Source organism: Oenanthe melanoleuca, chromosome 6, assembly GCF_029582105.1.
Source record: "Oenanthe melanoleuca isolate GR-GAL-2019-014 chromosome 6, OMel1.0, whole genome shotgun sequence".
Taxonomy (NCBI): Eukaryota; Metazoa; Chordata; class Aves; order Passeriformes; family Muscicapidae; genus Oenanthe; species Oenanthe melanoleuca.
The window spans coordinates 4,435,994-4,456,942 of NC_079340.1; the positions used below are offsets into that span (position 1 = coordinate 4,435,994).

At 41.7% G+C, this 20,949-nt stretch overlaps 2 protein-coding genes across 8 annotated transcripts; one reads left to right on the forward strand and one right to left on the reverse strand.

Moving 5' to 3' along the window:
* Positions 1–1,881: 1,881 nt before the first annotated feature.
* On the reverse strand, positions 1,882–7,997 carry HNRNPH3 (heterogeneous nuclear ribonucleoprotein H3). 7 transcript variants are annotated; one of them, XM_056495474.1, is made up of 10 exons: positions 7,700–7,997; positions 6,589–6,725; positions 5,918–6,056; positions 5,184–5,371; positions 4,693–4,779; positions 4,250–4,365; positions 2,936–3,071; positions 2,648–2,728; positions 2,477–2,563; positions 1,882–2,185 (listed from the first exon to the last, which is right to left on the reverse strand). In XM_056495474.1, the coding sequence occupies exons 2-10, from the start codon at positions 6,704–6,706 to the stop codon at positions 2,109–2,111; spliced, it is 1,029 nt and encodes a 342-aa protein (XP_056351449.1). In that variant the 5' UTR covers positions 6,707–6,725; positions 7,700–7,997; the 3' UTR covers positions 1,882–2,108. The 7 variants fall into 7 exon arrangements, with proteins under 7 accessions (XP_056351449.1, XP_056351452.1, XP_056351450.1 ...); XM_056495477.1 differs by having other exon boundaries at positions 7,800–7,986; XM_056495475.1 differs by having other exon boundaries at positions 7,718–7,938.
* Positions 7,998–8,414: 417 nt separating this feature from the next.
* PBLD (phenazine biosynthesis like protein domain containing) lies at positions 8,415–20,567 on the forward strand. Its single transcript, XM_056495482.1, has 9 exons — positions 8,415–8,696; positions 10,652–10,751; positions 11,936–12,034; positions 12,548–12,657; positions 12,803–12,832; positions 13,343–13,431; positions 14,526–14,698; positions 15,239–15,301; positions 19,973–20,567. Exons 1-9 carry the CDS (start codon positions 8,613–8,615, stop codon positions 20,083–20,085), a joined length of 861 nt encoding a protein of 286 aa, XP_056351457.1. The 5' UTR covers positions 8,415–8,612; the 3' UTR covers positions 20,086–20,567.
* The last annotated feature ends 382 nt before the right edge of the window (positions 20,568–20,949 follow it).

A 20,949-nucleotide genomic window follows, 5' to 3' on the forward strand; every position in this document is an offset into this window, starting at 1 on the left:
TAGAAAGCCTTTGCCTGTGCTGGGGAGTGGGGGTACCCTGTACAGACACAATCAGGTGCTGCTCATGTGCTTCCTGAGTGTTTCCAGGTGGGCTTTCTGTGGGGCAGGCATGGAGGCAGCAGGGTTTGATGCAGGATGGAGATGGTAGGATAAAACTAACCTGCACTGCTTTAATAATTTGTCAAAAAGGATGCAAGTAAATAGAAATAATTTAAATCAAGAATATAGTGCATTTCCATAATGTGCAATAAATTTACTTAACTGCCATATTTTCCTCCCCTCTGTGCTGTCCTATTTGCATAGGAAAAGTGTGTAACTACTGACTGCAGGTAAGACTTCTGCCTTGAACAAAATGAATGCTGGGAGTTCCACGTGGTTGCATTTCCCTTGGCATCAAACTCCATCCCTGGCCTGCTTTTAAGGTTTGTGGACACCGCTGTGGCTGCTGCTATCTTTGTCTGTAAACCCCTGCTCTCAGAGCACAGCAAGAGCTGGGGGGTACCCAGGAGCAGCGTTCAGAGCAGCATTTTGTCCCTCTCGGCAGCTGAAGCGGTTTCTGCCTTGCTGCTGGTAGTGCCGGCAGGGCTCGGGGCTGAGCCCCGCCCAGCAGGGCCGCACCAGCTCCGCCCGCCCGGGAGCGCGGCCAGGGCAGCGCTCAGCGGCAGCAGCCGGGGCTGCAGAGCTACAGTGACACTATTCTCCTAGTTCTGCACTGCAACAGTGGGCCAGGTGGGTAACAACTCCTTTTCCCTGCCCTTGCTAGCCAACGCTGCTCCAGTGCCTGGAAAGGTTCCTGTGCCAGTTACCCTCTTCAGCTCTTCCAGTCCCTTTGACACCCAAACACATCCTCTAGTGAAATAAATTCCATTCTCTCTCCCACAAGAAGACATTTATTACAGATATAACACAGTACTAGCAAAACAGGTGACAGACTTGCAATACCCAAGATCACATTTGACATTTTAAGGGAGGCATTGAGGACAAAGCAGTTAATTTGGGAGATCACACTGGCTCAGAAGAATAAATACCTTTTTCCATTACACATCAGGTATGTTAAGTGTCTTCAAACAATAAGTTTCTTACATATCTTACATGTCACAAATGCACAGAAAGTTTTATCAACGTGTTGGGGTTGTGTGTTACTGAAAAAGTATTGGGCCTATAGATATTTTAGAGATCTTGGCTTCCAGTAAGCTCCTACGTAGAATGGCTTGGCAAACTTTGAACAAATACAGACAAATCAGCTCTGTGCAGTGAAAAAAAAAAAAAAAGCTGAACCATGTTTAAATACAGTAAATTCAAGAAAGAAGTAACTAGCTTCCAAGTCTTCCACTCTTTCTAAAAGCATGTTTGTGAGAAAAATCCTAAATAAAAAGCATCAAATGAAGAGTATTTGACCTAGGCTGTGTTAGCTCGAAGCTGTGCTAGTGTTTCAGTTCAATCTGCAGGTTACACGTGTGAAATGCAGGCTCTAGAGCACTACAGCAAAGCGTGGAAATAAACGTGGCTGCTGGGTGTGGTGCTGCTCCTCTGCAGGGGTGTGCATTTGCTGGGGGTGCTGGCAGCAGCAGCAAGAAGCCAGGACAATGACTGAGCCTCCACAACTTTATGCTGTGCTGCAGTTACTACATACAACTCATCAAAAGGGTTTAGGAAAGCCATTACCAAATAAACTAACCTACTCATCTACCCATCTCCCCTTAAACAAGTGAATGTTTAAATTTTTTCACTAGACCAAGATTACATAGAACTGAATCAGTGTTCATAGGAGTTACAGTACAACCACCTTTATGGAACCATAGTACAACATTTTAAACCGACTGTAGTCTTGAATATGTAATACATCCTTAAGAATAACTAGTATAAAAAGTATCAACATCAGTGGTTTGAATATAAAAATTTATTTAAAGTCAGAGTATGCAACAAATAAAACCTACAGAAAACAGATTTTCCCATCACAATCTGTTGCTTACCAAATAATATTGTGAAAACACATTCCTTCAGTCATTATAAAGTTCTTAAAATACAAAAGAAATTAAATTTTGTAAGAAAGTCTAGTAGACCAGAGACTGTTTCTTCCAGGTGTTTTGCAGAAACAAGGCTATCCTTCAATACATCCCACGCCATCCTCCTCCACCCATACTGCCTTGCCCATAGTATCCTCCACTATTTCCACTGCCACGACCTGCAAACAATTGACACAAGGTCATGCATACATATCTTAAAAGAAGAAAAAATGGGATGGGTAATACACAACAACTGGTTGAAGATGACTTACACTAACAATAGTCCAGCACTACTGCTCTTAACCAGCGTTTGCTGCAGTAGCTCAAAGTGTAAAGCCCCCAGAGATTCTGTTCTAAAGAACCAGTGCCCCTCTCTTTCCCTTGTCCAGCCCCAGGCCCAGCACCCTTGCCCCTCTGTCAGCACAGACATTCCCACTTCCCCTGAGCGTTTAAAGGGAACCTGTACTTACTGTATCCGCCCAGGCCGTCAGGAGTTCCGTATCCGCCGCTGTAATTGCTACCCATCCCCATCCTGCCAACAGAGCCGTAACCTTGATCTGCAAAGCCACAAGAGCCACGTTACAAGCTTGCAACTCGCCAGACTTGGCAAAGCACCAGCTAAAAGTGCAACTGATGCGTACCCATTCCATCTCTGCCATAGCCTCCCATTCCAGAGCCACCTCCAGCAGTGGAATTCAGGAAGAGTTCAATATACCGATGCTCTGTAAGAAGTGAACAAAGCTCAGTTTGTACTTTGTTTCCCGGACCAGAAGCAGAGATACAAAGGAAAACCATCCACCCCCCTTACAGGTAGCAGACAGAAGGCCACAAGGAGCAGGTCTGCAATGGGGTAAATTGGGAAAACCTTAGGATGGATCTGCTGCTCTAGAGCCTGGCCAACTGGCAGTGTCAGGGAACACGACACTTACGCATGTGATTCTTATCCTTGGACATGGCAGCTACCGCATCCTCATGTGTTACAAATTCCACATCTGCCTCTCCTGTAGCTCTGCCATCTGCTCCAATATCAATGTGAACTCTTATAGGGTTCAATGGTGAGAAAAACTAGGGAAAAAGCAAAAAACAAATCACGTTAATGCAGAATTCAAGCCAGGTACTTTTTTTCCATTCCCATGGTTAGTGGTGCAGTGCTTTAATTCAATGGCATCCTACCACAGAAATTTAACTCATTTCTCAAGTAGTACCTAGTGGCTGTGGGAGCATCAGGTCAACCTACGTTTACAACCCATTGTTAGTGCACAGCTTGGAGAGCTGCAGCTATGGAGCCTGAGAAGCTTTCTCTGAAAGCAAAGATGCAAACAACTCCTGCCCACACACACTGCTTTGAGCAACACAGTCAAATGTGATGGCATCCTGGACAAGAAAATAATCGGTTTTCATTTGGCTCTGCTTCTTGAGATTTCTCAAAGCAAGGACACGTCCATGGAATTCAAGAATCACACTTGCTGTCAATCACACTTGCTCTTCCTCCCTGCTCCAGATCAAAGCCTGACTTTTGGCCCCATATATTGTTACAGAGTCTTTATGCTAAATGAAACAAACTAGCACAAAAAACTACACCTCCATTTAACTAAACCAACCCACCCACAAAAACAAACAAGCACAAGCTGAAGAATGGAACTCTGCATATGTAATACATAGGTGCAATTGGCAGGACTGCCTCTCTCCAAGATGTGCTGTTTAAACCAGGCCTCATATCCTAAGAAAGCTTCTTCCCCGACAGCAACACGGGCACTGACACAAGAATGCACTCCCAAAATCCTATGAATGCACTTCTATCTGCCACCCTGATCTCTTACGAGAGGGGAAGTCCTCTCCAAGCCACCACAGCTCTCTAGAGCCACCCTTTCCCTCCTGAAATCAATCTCAGGTCAACAAATGTGCAACTAAGCTATTTAAGTTCCAAAACTTGTCGTTTTCACGAAATCAGATAAGCTTGAACAAATCCTGGAAGCCTTAAAATGAGGATACTGATTGCAGCAACTGTTGTCTCTGCAACACAGCTCTCATGGAAAGGAAAGAGCAGAGAGTGCGAGGATTAATGATAAATATAGCTTTGCTGACTTCTCTGGTAATCCCACCTCAGACAGCAGCTTTAGAAAAGCTCGTTAACTTTGTGCAGATGTGGCAGGGAGCTGTTTGAGAAGGCTCCCCGAGTTTGGGCCGGGACAGACAGGGACATGCAGGCTGCTGGCAGAAGCCCTTTCCCCCGTGGTACTTACGTTAGCAATATCGTTTTCCGTGGCTCGGAAAGGCAGCCCTCTCATGTGAACAAAATGACCGCCACCATGGAACCCCGACCCTGCATCTCCAGCTCCATAGCCATGTCCTCCCATGCCTATTGGAAAACCCAAACCAAAAAAACCCACACACCTCTAAGATCATGAAAAGCCAAAAGTCATCACTACTCTTTTTCTGAAAGCGCTCAATTATACCACTGAATGCACGGTGTTTACATTTCCCATGTATCAACCCAAAGCTTAACCAGAAGCCCTCCTAAGCAATCTGTTTACCTTTCCTTATGATTGCCCAATCCCCTCCCCTTTTTAAACAGCCTTCTTTACCAAATAGCAGACTGAAGCTATTCTCTCTGCCCTGGAAACACTGTGTCTTGCAACTCAAGGAACAGGAAAACCTTTTTAGACAAACTATTAATTTCTTTTACCTCTCCCATCCCTCATTCTGTCGTCATAGCCGTCGTTCCCGTAGCCATAGTTATTATAGCCACCATAATCATCAAAGCCACCATATCCTGTGCAATGGAGAGAAGGAAAGGAGCAATTACATTACTGCTCAGAATTCACAGAGCAATGCACACACAACATCAATTTTGCAGTCTTTGGGCAGCCAGTGCTTTGCAAACAGCCTCTGCAGGCTGTCAAACCTGGGCTCCTGAACATGGTGCAAAAGTACATTACTTTTTATACAACACAGACTGAAACATGCAAATGGGAAGATCTGATTCTAATGAAAATAGTTCCATTATTAATGTTCATCTTAAACGCTAAGCCACATATTTTGATACATTACAAGTTCTTTTCAGATAAACACATCCAACCTAACAGGCATTACAGCTACTGCCACTTCTTATTTCTTGACAAGTATGTCAGAAACATGAGACTGCCAAGAGAACCTGTGTTCATTAGATGAACATACCACCGTCATATCCACCACCTCCTCGACGCATTCTGTCATACATACTTCCACGCCCAGCTCCATAATAACCCCCTCTTCCTCCTAATGGTCTATCATATGGTCCAGGTCGCTGCTGTCCCATCATTCTTCTTGGCATGTCAGAGAATCCTCTGATTTCGCTCTTACTACTTTTGAAGATTTCAATGTATCTGATAAAAGAGCATTTTCAAGGTACTAGTAAGAACACAGGCAGAAGCAGTCTGAATTTTACACAAGGCCATACTACATTTTCTAGAGCTAAACGTACAAGCCAATAGCAGTGACTAGAAAAACCATACAACTTAAGTTTCTCCTCAAAACTGTAAGAATCTTAAGTGTATTTAAAAAAACCCCACTTTACACTGGCAAAAATTACAATGGGAAAATTCTAGCTGTACAAATTAAGCTTAAAACATTTCTTTCCAGTATGAGAAACATACTGTTGAAAAACAGTGTCTGGCTATAGCAGCATTTATCACAAATTACCCTACACGAGCATGATTGAAACAATTTTCTGAGTTTAGCAAACTACCCAGTGCAATACTGTCTCCCCCACCCCCCAAATCTACCGTATTTCCCAAGTTAACTTAGGATCAGTTATAAAAATTCTTAAAAACAGCCAATTCCCCAATGGTCCCCAACCCCCCAAAAGCATTACTGACCCACAACCCCCAAAAAATAAAGATTTAACACCATCCCAAACTCTCCATCCCCACCTGTGCCCTATTCTTTCCTTGTGTTTCCCCAGAGCATTTTCTGCTATCTCCTTTGAAGCAAACTGCACGAAGGCCTCCCCTGTGCTTCTCCCCTGGTAGTCCAGCGTCAATGTTATCCCATTTGGCACGATTTCCAACCCTTTAACCCAAGGACAAATAACCCCGTCAAGGGGAACAGTGTTAAAGGCTGAAACATTCCCATCTGTAGCAAATACTTAAAGCATATCTAAACAACAACAACGAAAAAGAAAATCACCTTGTTTTCCCCCATCACCCAACAATACAAGCCCATGATCGTTCATTAAACATTTATGGATTTAGCTGTACTTCTTTTCCCTTTAGACTATACAAAAATGCAACCACCTAAATTACATGAAGAAAATATAGCTACCAATCAAGGAATTTAACTGATCCAAATGCTAACATTCAGGTTACCCCAATATGCACGGTATTGTTTCCCACCTCGACAAAATCAGATACATTTTGTGCTCTAATGCATCTATGGTTATCTGTGCTTCATTTAAAGGGCATAAAGCTCAAACTTAAGACAAACTAATTTACCACAATCCCTCCCCATCCACCCCATTAACAGCTATTAAACATGTACAAAACATTAAAAATACACAAAGCATCTAAAGAAACCCGCTACAATTCGACTATGCTGGAGGTACCTTGGAAGAACTGAACAATCTCTTCTTTGCTGCAACCAAATGGCAGGCCTCGGAGTCGTACCACTGTTCCGTCATTGGTTGTATCATTGGGCCCATTGTGTTTTCCAGTCCAGTCCATCTTTTATTTTATTTAAATCCTATAAAAACCCCAACAAAGCAGAAATAAAAAAACCCCTGAGTTTCCGCCCATGACAAAGTCCTTCCCTTCAAAAGAAATCTGTTAGGTTTTGTTTATTTAGATAACTTAGCGTGATGGATCGTGAGCTTTATTTCTGTTATGGATTTGGATCTGTGCATTTAAAGACATCCCTGAGGGGATCTAAACCCTCCACTAAGGGGATGCAATGTAACCCCGCCATTGGGCTGGAGCACCGCGTGGACGGCGGGCAGCACGTGGGCAGGCACGGCACATAAAGCTGGGCTTTTACCGCGAGTACATTTCACATCCGCTCCGTACAGCGTTTTGCTTTCGCCCTCGTTTCTTTCCGCGGAGCGTGACACTTGAGGAAGGGGCCGGAACCACAAGGCCTTCCTTTGTCTGCCCTCAGCCGGGGGCGGCGGGGGGTGCGCGTGTGACGGGGGCGTGTGAAGGGGGGCACGGCCACCGTCCCACAAAGGGAGCCGCCATCGCCGCCTCGTCAGGCGCGGATCCATCGCGATCCCGCCGCCCTCCCGAGACCGCGGCCCTGACCCCTCGCCCGCCCCGCTGCCCGCCGCCATTTACCGCGCCTCCCCGGGACGCCCGCCGCTCGCCTGCCCCGCTCCCGCCGCGCCCCCCGCCCGCCCCGCCGCCCACCTTAGGCTCACGGAGGTGCCGCGCCGCCCCGCCCGGCCCGTGCCTCCTCACCGCCGCAGGACCCCCCCGCCCGCCGCTCTCCTGGGGCCGCAGCCGCCGCCGCCCTCGGCTCCGCCGCTCAAAATGGCGGCCGCGATCGGGAACGAGGCTCCGCACCGCCTCCCCCCTCCCCCGCCCTCGGGCGCGCGCCGAGCCCGGCCCGGCGGCGGGCGGGCCCCGAGCCCCCGCCGGCCGCACCGCTCGGCCGCCGCGCCCCCCGGGCGGGCCCCGCCGCCGCTCGCCCGCTCGCTCGGCCCGATCGCCTTCCCCGCTCACCGCGAGCCTCTCGCGCACCCCTGGCCGTGTCCCGGCAGCCACTAGCGCCGGGCAGGACGCGTTCCCTCCCTCACAGCCGAGCCGTCCGGCGGGCCCACACCTGCACAACGCTCACGGGCAGCGGAGCGTCCGGTCCGCGCGACTATCGCGATACACGCGCCGCGCGCCGCCTCACACCCGCCTGGGCGGCTCCCGCGCACGCGCGACTCGCGGGGGGGGGCCGGTGGAGGGAGCGGCGGCGCATGCGGGGTAGCGGAGGGGGCGTTCCCGCCTTTCCTCCCCCCGCCTCCTCCGCTGAGGGGCCCCCGCGGCGCGTGCGCGCTCCTCCCTCCGTCACGCGGCTGCTGCCGCTCGTTTTGGCGCCAAGCGGGAGCGCGCGCGGGGCCCGCGGGGCGGGGGCGCCGCGCGCGCGTGCCCGGGCATCGCCTCACGCCGCCATTGCCCTCACAGCGGCGGCCCGGTCGTGCAGCGGAGCTTGTGTCCCGCTCAGCGCGTCCCTGCCCCTCGGCGCAGCTTCGGGAGGGAGTGAGGATGAGGAAGGTTGCCCGGTGTGGGCGCACGCAGTGGCTGCCCGCGTCTCTCTTCTCAGCGAAGCTGCCGAGCCGGGCAGGATCCCGCCTCCCTCAGAGCGGGGCTGTGGAGAAAGGGCCTGTGAGGCGCTCAGGGGGGAGGCTAAAATGTGTGGTTTAATTTAAAAAAAAAAAGAAAACAAAACAAAACAAAAAAAAAAAATCAGTGCGGAGCGCCAGGGCGTAGGAAGGAGCCTCTGTCCGTGTCGGCGCTAGGAAGTGACGGGATGGCTCCGCCTGCCGTCAGGAAAACATTAACTTGGAGTTGTGCTGTGGATTTGGGTGAAACAGGTTAGAGAGTGCCTTGCAGAGCACAGGCTGCCGCTGAACAGGTGCGCACGGCAATGCAGATCCCAATTTTTACGGTCGATGCATTTACAAACCGGCCATTCGCTGGAAATCCTGCGGCAGTTTGTCTGCTTGAAAATGTAAGTTAAAAAAAACCCAACAACCCAGCTGTTCTTTGAGGTACTGCGGTGACATTTGCCATTCTGTACTTGGCCTGAGCACTCTGCACTGAATCAGACTTTTTTCCAGCCTTATTTGCTGCGGCAAATACAGAGAAATTAGCACAGGGATGCTCTTTTTTTCATCAAAACGATATCATACAAGACAAGCTTTGAATTTTTTGTGGGCTATTAAAAATGTTTTATTAAGGAGTAGACTGGATTTGTTTTAAGTCGAGAGAAATGGCTTAATTTCTTCAAGAATTATTCAGAATAAAGTTTCTGAAGGATTAGGAGTGAAACCTTAAAAGTAATGCTGTAGAACAGAATCAGTACTCAGTAGAAGGATTAAACTGTGGGGTTTGGTTTTGGGTTTTGGTGTGGGTTTTCTCCCTTTTTATCTTACATTTTTCCTTTCTCTGGAAAGAAAAAGAGCAGGTACAGATCTGGATATGAATCTTTTACTATTAGTATGTTGGGTTCAGCTTTAGCCAAGTTTAAACAGCCAGTTTTTATTGCTTCAGTGTTGCATGGTAATGTTGGTGCAGTTGTCCTCTTCATCAGGGTGTTGTGAGCAGTTGGCACTAATTGGTACTGCTTTCTAATAAAAGTAATTATTAAGATGCATTAGAAATTTACAGGCCTTGTATTGTTTGTATAATAAATCCCAATGAAAATCGTAAATATGAAGATATTTACATATGAAAATATGTAGAGTAGCCAATGGCAACAGCTTGCAATGACCATATGGATCCTTTCTAGATGTTCCTAAGTCTGATTCTCATATAACTTTGCCTACTTACCAACTCAGCTAAAGGTATGACTGGGAACATCTTTCTTCAGAGTTATTTTTGGCTCCATAAAATCTAAATACTCTCCAAATTATCTCTGCTTTAAAATTATGAGGTTCTAATTGCGTTTTTAATATTAATTTTACTTTATTTTGTTAAGATATTGTGAGGCCACCTTACTTGTGTGCTGACTTTGGAATGCAGACGTTTTAAAAGTTTTTTCTATAGTTCCTGGAAGTAAAGGCTTTAGTGTGACAGCTAAAGCTGAGATCCTAATTCAGTATTTTATTCTAAGATTGAAGAAAGTGTGATGCAGCCATGCAAAACAACTGTTCTCTGCTCCCTCCAGAGACTCAGAAGATGCTTTACAGAAAAAATCAGGAGAAATGCAAGAATGGCAATACCAGTCCTTTTTGTGTTTCAGAGGGGCCACAGGATGGCAGTATTTCAATAAAGTTCCATGTTATTAAAAAAAAAAAAAAAAAAAAAAAAAAAAGTTATTTTAAATAACATTTTGTTCTGGTTTAGGACCTTTACTGTAACTAACAGAACTCTTTCTGGGAAGGAGAATGTAAAATGTTAGAATGTTGTTTAACTGTACAGAATTCAATCTGCTCTAGTGTACTAATCAGTTATTGGTTTGTGGCTCTAGAATGGGATTATTGGCTGGAAAGGATTAGTTATTAAAGGAAGTAATTCGAGTTAAAAGTGCACATTTTTATCTCTCAGAGGCTGAACCTGACCAGGTCCCTTATGTACTTTGTTTCTCTTGAGTTTTGATATTTTCAAGATCAGATTCTCAAACCTGGCCAGTCAGCATAACCAAGAGCAGTGGGACTTGGGCCAAGGAGGATGTTATACAATCCCTGGGGCTTGGGTATCCTGGGATCAGTGTCCACTGCCTTAAACCACAGCCACTCAGTGAGCTCCAGCAGTTTGCTTTATTTCTGCCCCAGTTTGTCTCTTCTCAGCTCCTATAGAGGGAGCATATAGTCCCAGTTAAAGTTTTTTTACTATCAGAGAGTATTTTGATTTAAAACTGACTCTGTTTTATTGTAGTAGAAAATAAAATGACTGTATTTGACAGAAAGTTTGATTCTGCATTTTTTGGCCTGCTCTTGATTGCATTTGTTGTTTCATCCCTAGGACTTGGATGAAGATTTGTACCAAAAAATTGCAACAGAAATGAACCTTTCAGAAACAGCTTTCATCAGAAAACTGAAACCTGGAGATGACTTTTCCAAAAGTTAGTGGTTCTGTTTACAAGAAAACATCAGACAAGTGCAGAATTTGTTCAGGCTCACTCTGTGGATTAATTTTCAGCTGAATCAGTTCACTGAATGTGCTCACTTGGCAGTTGGGAGGTGGCATGAGCCAAGGGGCTGGGACTTCACTAGTCTGGATTTAGATTCCAGGTTAAGGTGTTTATCATCTTTGTTGTTTGATGGATTGTTCAGGGAGTAGGATTTTGTACTGTCCCTGTAATTAAAAATAGTAAGGATAGTAATAACTATAATTGATTTCTCCTGTTGTTAATAAATTGGAATTTATTTTGGGGTTAGAACTAATTGCTTGGAGCAAGAAGTGATAATACTTCTCATTTTTCATGTTTGCACTTCTCCAATGTGTTTAACACACTTACTTTCAAGTCATCCATATCTGACAGCATACAAAATGCCAGCTTCTTTATCATTATCTTACTTTTGATACTAGTGGGCTGGGGCCATTAGGTTCCACCACAAGGTGTTATTTGGGTTCTTTTTGTTTTCATTAGAGGGGCCTGACTTTAATGTGCTAATTCTCCATAGTAGCAATGACAAGACTTGTTTGGATTTAAAACAAAAGTTGCTTTTCCACTTTTAGTTGTGTTTGTATGGTAATTATTCACTTGAAATGTGTGTGCAAAAGTTACAGGAAACCAAGTATCATACATGAAGGTTCCAGTTTTTTTAAAGAGCAAATAGAAGTGTGATCTCTAGTGAAATGAAGGGTCAGCAGACATTAGAGACTTCTACCAGACTGGACTAGTGGTTTAAGAAAATAATTCACAACTGAGCTAACCCCAGTACAGGTTCTGTTATACCAACAAAACCATCTGTGACCTCTAAATAGTAACCTGGCCTGCAGAGTATACAGATTACAACTATGCCTTTGCAGAATTTCATAATGCACAAGGGCATGGAGGTTTTATCTTCTAAATAAGACCTGTTTAGGACAAAGAAAAATCTGTGCAGCATTGAAAGGTGGTTGACCTGATTCAAAAGGGATAGCATTCTGGAAAAAGTGTGAAATGGGTACCTAAAAGTGTGTTTAGGACCATAACTGTTTGCAACATGCATTTTGGTTAATTGAAACATCTGTATATGTTGAGATAAAATGAAGAAATAGGCTTCTTCCACTTAGTAGCACTAAATAAACTATTTTTTCAAGGTTCCTGCTTTGGGCTGAGATGGTTCACCCCAGTCAGTGAAATTCGTCTCTGTGGTCATGCTACTCTTGCATCAGCTGCTGTGTTATTTCACATACAAAGTAGGTTTACAACCTATGTATTACTATCACTTTTTAGAACATTTACTTCTAATTAACACCTCTGTTTTTAAGACAAAGGCAGTTAAACATTCAGAACATCTATGGAACACAAGTGGAGATATCTTGGGCATTGCCTTTTTCTCCTGCTCTGTAGTTACAAGGCTGTAGTCTGATTCCAATGCCCTCCTGTTTAAGAAAAGTGCTAAATATGCAAATGTCATCTGAGAGAGGTACAGTAGGATTTGATGAATAGGAAATATTGCTCTTTCTGTTAAAATGACATTCCCATTCATATTAGGCATGTGCAGGAGTGATTCCCTGACAATTGCTGTGTTTATTAGCCTCAGCAGATTTGTTGAGTTAGTTGGGAATTTTGCCCAGAATACAGTGTTACTCTAGATATATTTGAGCTGCATAGCTAACTTTTTCTGAATATACTGAGCTACTCCCAGGGCTAGAATAATTTAGATTAAAATTCTTATGTTTGATAACGTTGCAATATTATCTCTCTAGAAAATACAAATTCAGTTCTCTCGTTTATGACACTGAGTGGGGAATTAAAGGCCAGACAAGTGAAAGATCATATTGTCCTGGACTTGCCACTTTGCCCAGCTTACCCCCAGGTTAGTCAAAATTTTATTCATGATAGGCCTTCAAGGAAAGTATGTATTTGTATGTGTATGTCAGTATATGTGTCTGTCTGTAGTTGCATAGGTACATATATATATATATTTCATTTTTTATAGTGTGTTTTTTTTTTTTTTTCAGGAACTTAAGGAAGTAGAAAAATTAATAAAGGTAAAAATAATAATCTATCAGTTGTCTTAGAAAAACATTTATAATTGCTTTGCTTATTTTTATATATTAAAATGGTGACTGCTGGATGAACTCCTGCATTTGAAAGACCAAACTTCAAAGCTCTCGTGATGAGTCAGTGGCTCAGGGAATGTAATTTTCCAAAATGCTTTATCTGAGCATGTGTCTCCCATAACCATTGAGTGAAGCATTAATATTTATTTCAATGGCATTTTCAGCCTTTTGTGTGCATTAGAGGGCAGTCTGTGTCCTTGCCCTCCTCTAGGTCCTGGATTTCTTCCCAAATTGACATATGTGGGGCTTATATGAGTAACTCACCCATATCCATTCATGCACTCAGTGCATTGCTTTTCCTACTTGAGAGTTGCATGGAAGACCTTGCATAAGCCCTCTTCTAGCAGGGAGTGTGCTCTACAGAAATGCTCAGGGAATGATATTTTATATTCAAGTGATGGCAGGTTTTTTTTCTGTCTCCTTTGCTTTTCCCACCAGGCAGCTGTTGGTGACCTGAGTGTTGAAGATGTGCGTTACTCTCCCGACATAAAGAGCCTCTTAGTCCGCCTCAGTGATACTTATGAAAGGTGTCTTACTCTCTTTTTTTTTTTCATCAAGGATGCAGAAATTGAGTTGGCCTGTTTGATCTCTGTTCCTTACATACTAGGCTCTTTTATCTAGTTTTAAATCAGGTGGAGATTAAAAAGCTCTGATTTAAATTTCTGTGTAAAATGGTTATTTTGTTGAGCTTATTGAAGCTGCAAAGCTGAATAAGATCGTTCTGAAATCTGTCTTCAAGAGGAGGAGGTGTAGGAAACAGTTTTGATGATGGTGCATTTTCCCCATCCGAGTCTAAAGATGATCCAGTAACCTGGCAGAAAGTGGGAGTTCTGCATCAGTTCAGGGCATTTGACAGAATGCCAGGGATTCTTATTTCCATTGGACTGTAATCTGCTTACACATGGTTAACAGCACCATAAGTAGCTTTAGAGAGGAAATTCCCATTCAAATTATTCAAAGCATTCATTTGTTAATCTCATCTGGATTTCGTTGTTAATTCATATGATTTAGGTATATACTGCTGAAACATAACTTCTTTAATCAGGCTATTATTACTAAATTACTGTTATTACAAACTTGGTGTTTGGCCTAACTAATGGGTAAAGTCTGGGGTAAGTGAGGAAAAAAGAAATATTCTCAGCTGAGTACTTATTATTTCAGTCTTTCAGACAGTTTTGTGGGGAGGAATCAGCCAGTTGTAGACTGCTTTAGATGCCACAAAAACCTGAATGATGTTAGTTATTTGCCTGCTCTGAAAGGAGGTGGAGCACTTGATACATTTTGTAGTGGGGCAATAATTCTTTCAACAATTAAAATGTTGAAGCAAAGTGTGATTTTCTTCTTTTTGTGGCTAATAATTCAGGATGCTCTGTTTTCAGAAATAAATAGGAAATGCGTGGCTTGAGGTTTTTTTCTGTTCATGCAGAGTCTATTAGGTTCAAGGTGATTTTCTGTCAAATACCATTGGGAAGACAATGCTAGGAATCTTGTCTCCTCTAATATTTTAGGGCTGGTTTTGAATTGTAGAGAAGATGATTCTAGAGCTTTATTTTTCTTTTCAATACTTTTTTAATGTAAAATGAACAATATGGGCTATTAAAATTTCATAATTATATTCAAGGTCTGTGCTGGAAGAATTGAAAGTGAGTGCACAACACTTTTTGTCAGCTGAAAAGACAGGAAAAGTGAAAGGAGTCATACTCACTGTTAAGGGAAATTCCAGTGGAAAAGGCCATGATTTTTACTCCAGATATTTTGCACCTTGGTATGGAGTTCTGGAAGACCCTGTATGTGGTATGTGTTTGTATGATAAGCAACTTCTAGTTGTGTTTCAGTTCAATTAAAAGATTCTTATTCAAATTTATTAATCTGTTTTTGTAATTTGGAGTCTCTTATAAATTACTGGTTTATATGGATAGCAGGAGTACTCATTAAACTGAAAACTTTTATAACTGAGGCCAGCTCATTGAGAAGAAAATCAAATCAGCTTCTTGCTGTCCTTAGGCCAGATATTTTTGTGTCTTTTTTAGATCTTTTCCCTCAAGTGTTACAATTAGAGAAAACTGAGAGACTAGTTCAGTACTGGATGAGTATTGCAGTGGAGATTGATATCCTCTTTGTTGTGTTCTTTTTTATTACTTCTTGTGGAAGTAATACTGTTGTACCATAAATTGAAACTATAAAGCCTTAAGTTCTGTCTACTGTGCAAACTCTGTTTTTTTACCCTAAATACATGTGGCACTTGATTTATGATATTTACATTTTGGCTATGCTTACTCTGTAAAGCAGTGATTGTAATTTGATTCTGTACTTCGTTTTCCATTTTCTTTTAAGGATCTGCTCATGCTGTTTTAGGCAGCTACTGGTCAGAGCAGCTGGGGAAGAAAGAAATGCTTGGTAAGATAAACTGTTTTATTGCAAAGCTGTCCATTTATGTGAATCTACTCACAGAAAAGAAAAAGGTTGTATTACTACTGCAATCCAAACTGCAATCCCTATCCATTTCCTCAAGGTGAATAGAATATTATGTAATATTTTGTATGTGAGGTAATCTTTGAGAAATTGCTTTCTTTCCTATCTACCACTATGGCACGTTGTTCCCCAGGGAGTTTGAAGTGTTGGTTTCTGGATCATAACTCTCTGCAATCAGTTTTTGATCTCTGTTTTTGGATTTTAGTTTTCATGACCTTTCATCATAACTGAGGCTTGGGGAACCTCAGGGGATGTTGTTTATGTGTTTTGATTCAACCAATGAGATATGCTTATTAGATCACGTCTTTATTATTAAGCAAGAAACTTGAGAACCTGGTGGAAAAAAACCAAGAGAAACTGTTAACATATGACAATGAGGAGGTGACTCCTTGCTTCTCCTGTTTCTATGTCTTTGCCAGAGAACAGAAGAACAGGAGAAGCAATACAAAATACCCTCATCCCCTGCCTGGTTCCCCAGGAGAGTACAGGGGCAATTCTTCTCACAAGCCTTTGGTCACATTTAGTTTGGAACAGAGGGTTGGATATTTGATCTAATAAAGTTCTTTGTCCATGAAAGTAAACACTTTTTCAAACAAACAGCTACCCTGAATATAAGCCTTCCTGTATTTGGTCAAGTGAATCTCAAAATGGATTTTCTTGAGGATGGTAAGTCTTTAAAGGATCCACTGTGAGCAGGACCTTCTCCATCATGGATTGAAGGAAAGATTTAACGTTCTGTCCCAAATATCTTGTATTTGCATTTATACCATACAATATCTGTGATAGCTTTAAAAATGTTGAGGGTATGAAAATCTAAACCTATTTTCTGAAGATGTAAAACTGTCTTTGGTAATGTGTCCTTAAATTTTCTCAGAAGATTTTGACATTTTTGATGTTAATGTGGAATTTAAACTCTCCACACCATCTATAGACATTGCTACTTTAAGTACTCAAACAGACTGGAATTCTGTCTCTATTTACAATTGACACTTTCCACCTGTTTTGCATTTTCATGTGTTTTGTATGTACTGTCCCTATTCTGCTTTTAGAGAAACTAGCTCAAGCAGCCAGGGCAACTGATACAGTAATCACCTTCTCTAATATATTTAGCATAAAAAACTCCTTTCTGTCCACAAGATAGGTTTATGTTGTTTTTGGTTTTGTTTTTTTTAAATTCCTATTCCATGCATATGTGTCCTCAAACTTCTGTAGTAGAAATCACATAAAACTTATTTTAAATAGGACAAGTTACTTTGATGTATGTTTAAGAGAAAATAACTTTTCATTATATATCTGAGAGGTATCAGGTAGTACTGAGCAAATTCTACTACTAATGAGATTATTTGGAGAAGATAGCTGGCATTCAAGGACATTCCATATCACCAAATACTAATAATTAAGAGCATCTTTGGACTTCTCAGAAACCGCTGTGGTGGCTTCTTAATATCCGATACTTTTTATTGCAAGAATAAAGGCAGAATTTCTCCATAAAGTAAAGGTTCTGTCAGTTCCCAAAGAGATTACATATAATGCAAAAATGAGGAACATTAAATCTACTGTCAGATCTCTCTGGCTATTGAGGCCTGTAGGAAGAGGTCAGCTGCAGCTCTGCTGAAGCATCAGACTTAATTTCCTGTGTTTGGGTTCTCTTCCTACTTTTTTTAGACTAAATTGTCAAACAACTACCCCACCAACTACTAAGAGAATTTTCCAGTGCTTTTATAAGGTGAAATACTTAATGATCTTTTCTTGAAGCTGGGTACATGTCCTTGAATTTAAGCTTCTGGTTCAATCTGGGTTTTATATCAGTCCTTGCCTTTCTTTCATTGGAGGAGTCTCTGCAATGTATAGAAATTATAATCTCTCAAATGTACAGACTTCCACAGTTGCTGTTGAATACAGTGTATAACAACTGTCTGTGTATCCAGCTCTTCACACTGTTCCATATTTCTAAATTTCTATTTATAAATGTGCATAAGGATTTCCATACAACCAGACAAATTTGAGAGGACTTCCCAAATTATTGTGATGAGAAAGGGCTTACCCATGATAGTTTTTATCTCAGGTTTAGAGAGGAGAATCTTTATATACCAGTTTACTTGGGACAGCTGTATTAATTTGTGGGGAAATTTGTTTCTTTTTTCTGCCTTTAACTTCTCAGATTCCTTCCAGTACAGAACAGATTTATAGCATTTAAGGATTGTTTTTTGGGTGGCAGACACAAAACAAAAATTACCACCAACATTACCAACAACAACCAAACACACAAAAAGACAGAAGTTGTTTTGTTAAGGTACAATAAATCTACTTATATTTAAGTTTTTGCTAATTGAATTCTCATGAAGTCAGGAGTTTTCATTGCCGCTTTCATCTTTTCCAAGTAACCTCAACACAAAGACTGACAACATCAGATTTATGCACAAGTGTAATATTTTTTCAAAGGAGAGGTGTTTCCCTCTATCAGTCACCAGATTTGTCCACCTTCTTTCATAGGATAAAAAAAATCTTGGAGATCTTCTCTTAGGTTAAGGAGCAAGTGTTTCTTTCAGCATTCCTCTATAGGGTTTAGAAATTCAAACAAAATACTAGTGATTTCTTAAAATATTATTGCAAGAGTGTCACTTCTTCCTGAGTTGATGTCATTCTGTTGACATTATGAAGAAAGGCTATTAGTCCTTAAATTCATTAAGCAGGGGTCATTGAGCTCCATCATGGTGAGAAGCTCTGTAATGACAGGATAATGTTCATGGAAGGCCACCAAGGTGATGTGTGAGTGCAGGGGGTGTCATGCTGTGATATCAGCACATTCAACCTCACAGGCCTTGTGGCTGCTCCTAAACCTTCCTGTGTGTCAGGTTAACCACAGAGGGGCCCAGGGCACTGGGAGTTCAGCTGTCAGGTATTTGTACACTTGTACATACTTGTTTTCATAGAAAATCTGTATAAAATCTACATGTAGTGTGAGGTGTTCCTGGTAAATACAGGGTTGGAATAGGTGTGCAACAACTTTGTGATGTCAAAGGTGAGTGCACTTCAGAGCTGCCTGGATGCCTCCCAAGGCAGTGCTGTTAAATGAAATCCTCTAGGTATTTAAATGTTCTGTCTACTCTTGGACATAGCATGAAATACCAGTGCTTTTGTGTGAGAGAAGGAACAGCTCAAGTATTATTTTCATATAATCTTGGCTAAAAGTTTCTTTTGTGGGTTATTTTTTGTTTTTCTTCTACTTTGGAAATTTCTTTAAAAGTAAAATAAAATGGACCAATATCAAAATAATCTTGGTAATCCTGATATGAAGGAGCTAGAGTTTGAACGTTTAAAGAAGAAAAAACCAAACCCAACCAACCTTTGAAGTGATGAAGTAATTAATCTATTTTATTTAAATCTGCTCTAATGTGGAAGAGCTTAGGTGTGTCTCCATACCTGGCAATAACAATTGATCAATTTTAGCTGGCCTGAAATATTCAGTTGAAGCATTACTCCATTCATAGATGATGCTTTGACAAGTTAAAAACAACCCATGGTTCTATAAATGGAAAAGAACAGAAAGTATCAATGTCTGTCTGTTTCCACTCTTTCAGAGTGTTTGCTGTGTCTGAGAATCTAATCTCCTGATCAAAGAAGAACTTTCTCAGCAGCAGTGGCTGAGAAGTAGTTTTAAAGCTTGCAGCATATATGCCATCAGAGAGCCTGTGCTCTGTTGGGATCTGAGTGCAGCCTCTACCCAATTCATAAATTGTGGTTTGATAGGGAAAACGTGCCCTTTAGCTTTGGACAGCTTCTGGGCAGCTGGAAGTTCATTGAGTAGAGACTGAGCATTATTGCCTCTTCATCCATTTAAAGCATTTCACAAAACACTGCTCAAAACTCAAACCTGTTCTGAATGCCATCAGAACCATTTGTGGTCAAGTCATGCAACTGAGACTGCTGAAACAGGTTAGAGACTCCTCATGCTAAGTGGACATCATCCCACCTGTGTATGGCTCAACAGTTCAGGCAAAAGCTTAGTTCTCTAAGCAATTACAAGCAGAAGGCTGCTTCTACTTCAGGTTTATCCAGCTGTATTAGATTATATCTTCAGGATTCTATAAATCAGTATCTGTTGCTGCCTGTGTAAGAATTTGGTGTCAGTTTGTGACTGTGTTTCTTTGTAGACTTTTCCCACTGCTTTTGTGAGCTTATTCACCCTTTAGCCAGGCACATTCTTTGATTGCAGTATGAGCTTTGGGTGTGCCAGGAAAATTGTTACTCATTCTCATTCAGATAATGCTTGGTGTTCTTCCTTCTTCCCTCCAAAAACTGTATCCTGTGAAGGGAGAATTCAAGACTTCTTAGACACACAGAAGAAACTTAATTTGCTACAACAAGGCAAACTCTTCACTGCTTGTATTAAGTAGCAGTTTTGTCAGGCTCAGTAGGCAAATCCTAATTGGAAATACACCCTCAGCTGCCCTTCATCCATAAAGGCAATTCATCCAGGGTGTCCTGGTGCTGCTTGCTTTCTGGAGCCAGGAGCCTGCTTTCCCTGAGTTTTCGTGGATTTGTAAATGGTTTGTGATGCACAGTAGTTTTTAACTCTGGGTTCTTTCTGTTCAGCTTTTCAATGTTCCCCCCGTGGAGGAGAGTTGAAGATTTCCGTGCGCAGTGACGGAAGAGTTGACATTGCGGGGCAAAGTGCTGTTGTGTTAAAAGGAAACCTGACTTTCTGAAAAGTCTGAAAGAACTGGCACTAGTATTCTTCTTGCTAATCACTAATCTTTATGTTCCTCTCCTTATACTGATTTTATCTCAGCTCTAGGCAGTGAATTACTACTGTTCTCAAAAGTCTTTGATTACTAATTGTCCATTTTTAAAAATTGCTTGTAAATACTCACTTCTGATCTTCAGGATCCTTGGTGTTCTTCACTTCTATCTTGCCACTTCTGATGTGCACTGACCTATGAAATGTTTGAGTACAGCTATCTTGTTTTTCTGCTTTTAAATTATTCTTCTCTTTATTTCCAAATTCCATAATAAAAGCCCTTACTGCATCCTGGATTAAACTGTAAGCATCTGTTTGATAATCAAGCTTTTCCTATATAGATAATTTTTCATGAAGTCTGAATTAATTTTTTAAAAAAAAGTTACTTTCTCATCTATATATTGAAATGACATGTTCATTAACTTACTTGAATTAAAATATGCAAACATATACATGGTTTAAAAATGTGTCTTGTGGTTCTCTTTTATGAACAGTATTTTTCAAAGTCGAATGGTATTGCCTTTGATTATAGCACTGCTCCTTAGTCAATACTTTTAATTAAAGGTTTAGAAGAAAGATTTAACAGATTGACTTTGTGATACACATAAAGCTGATTAAGATCTGAAAGGAAACTTCATTGTTTACAGCAATGTAAATTATTTTTCAAAACCTGAAGATTTTCTCCAAAACTGAAAGTTTCTTCTATAATCTACATGAAGTATAATGCTTCAGATTTTGTCACCATGGTGTGGTCTTTCACTGGATTTATTAGGAATATGAAACTTTCAGGTACTCTAGCTAAAACTGTTTTCCCTTTCAAGTCACCTCTGTC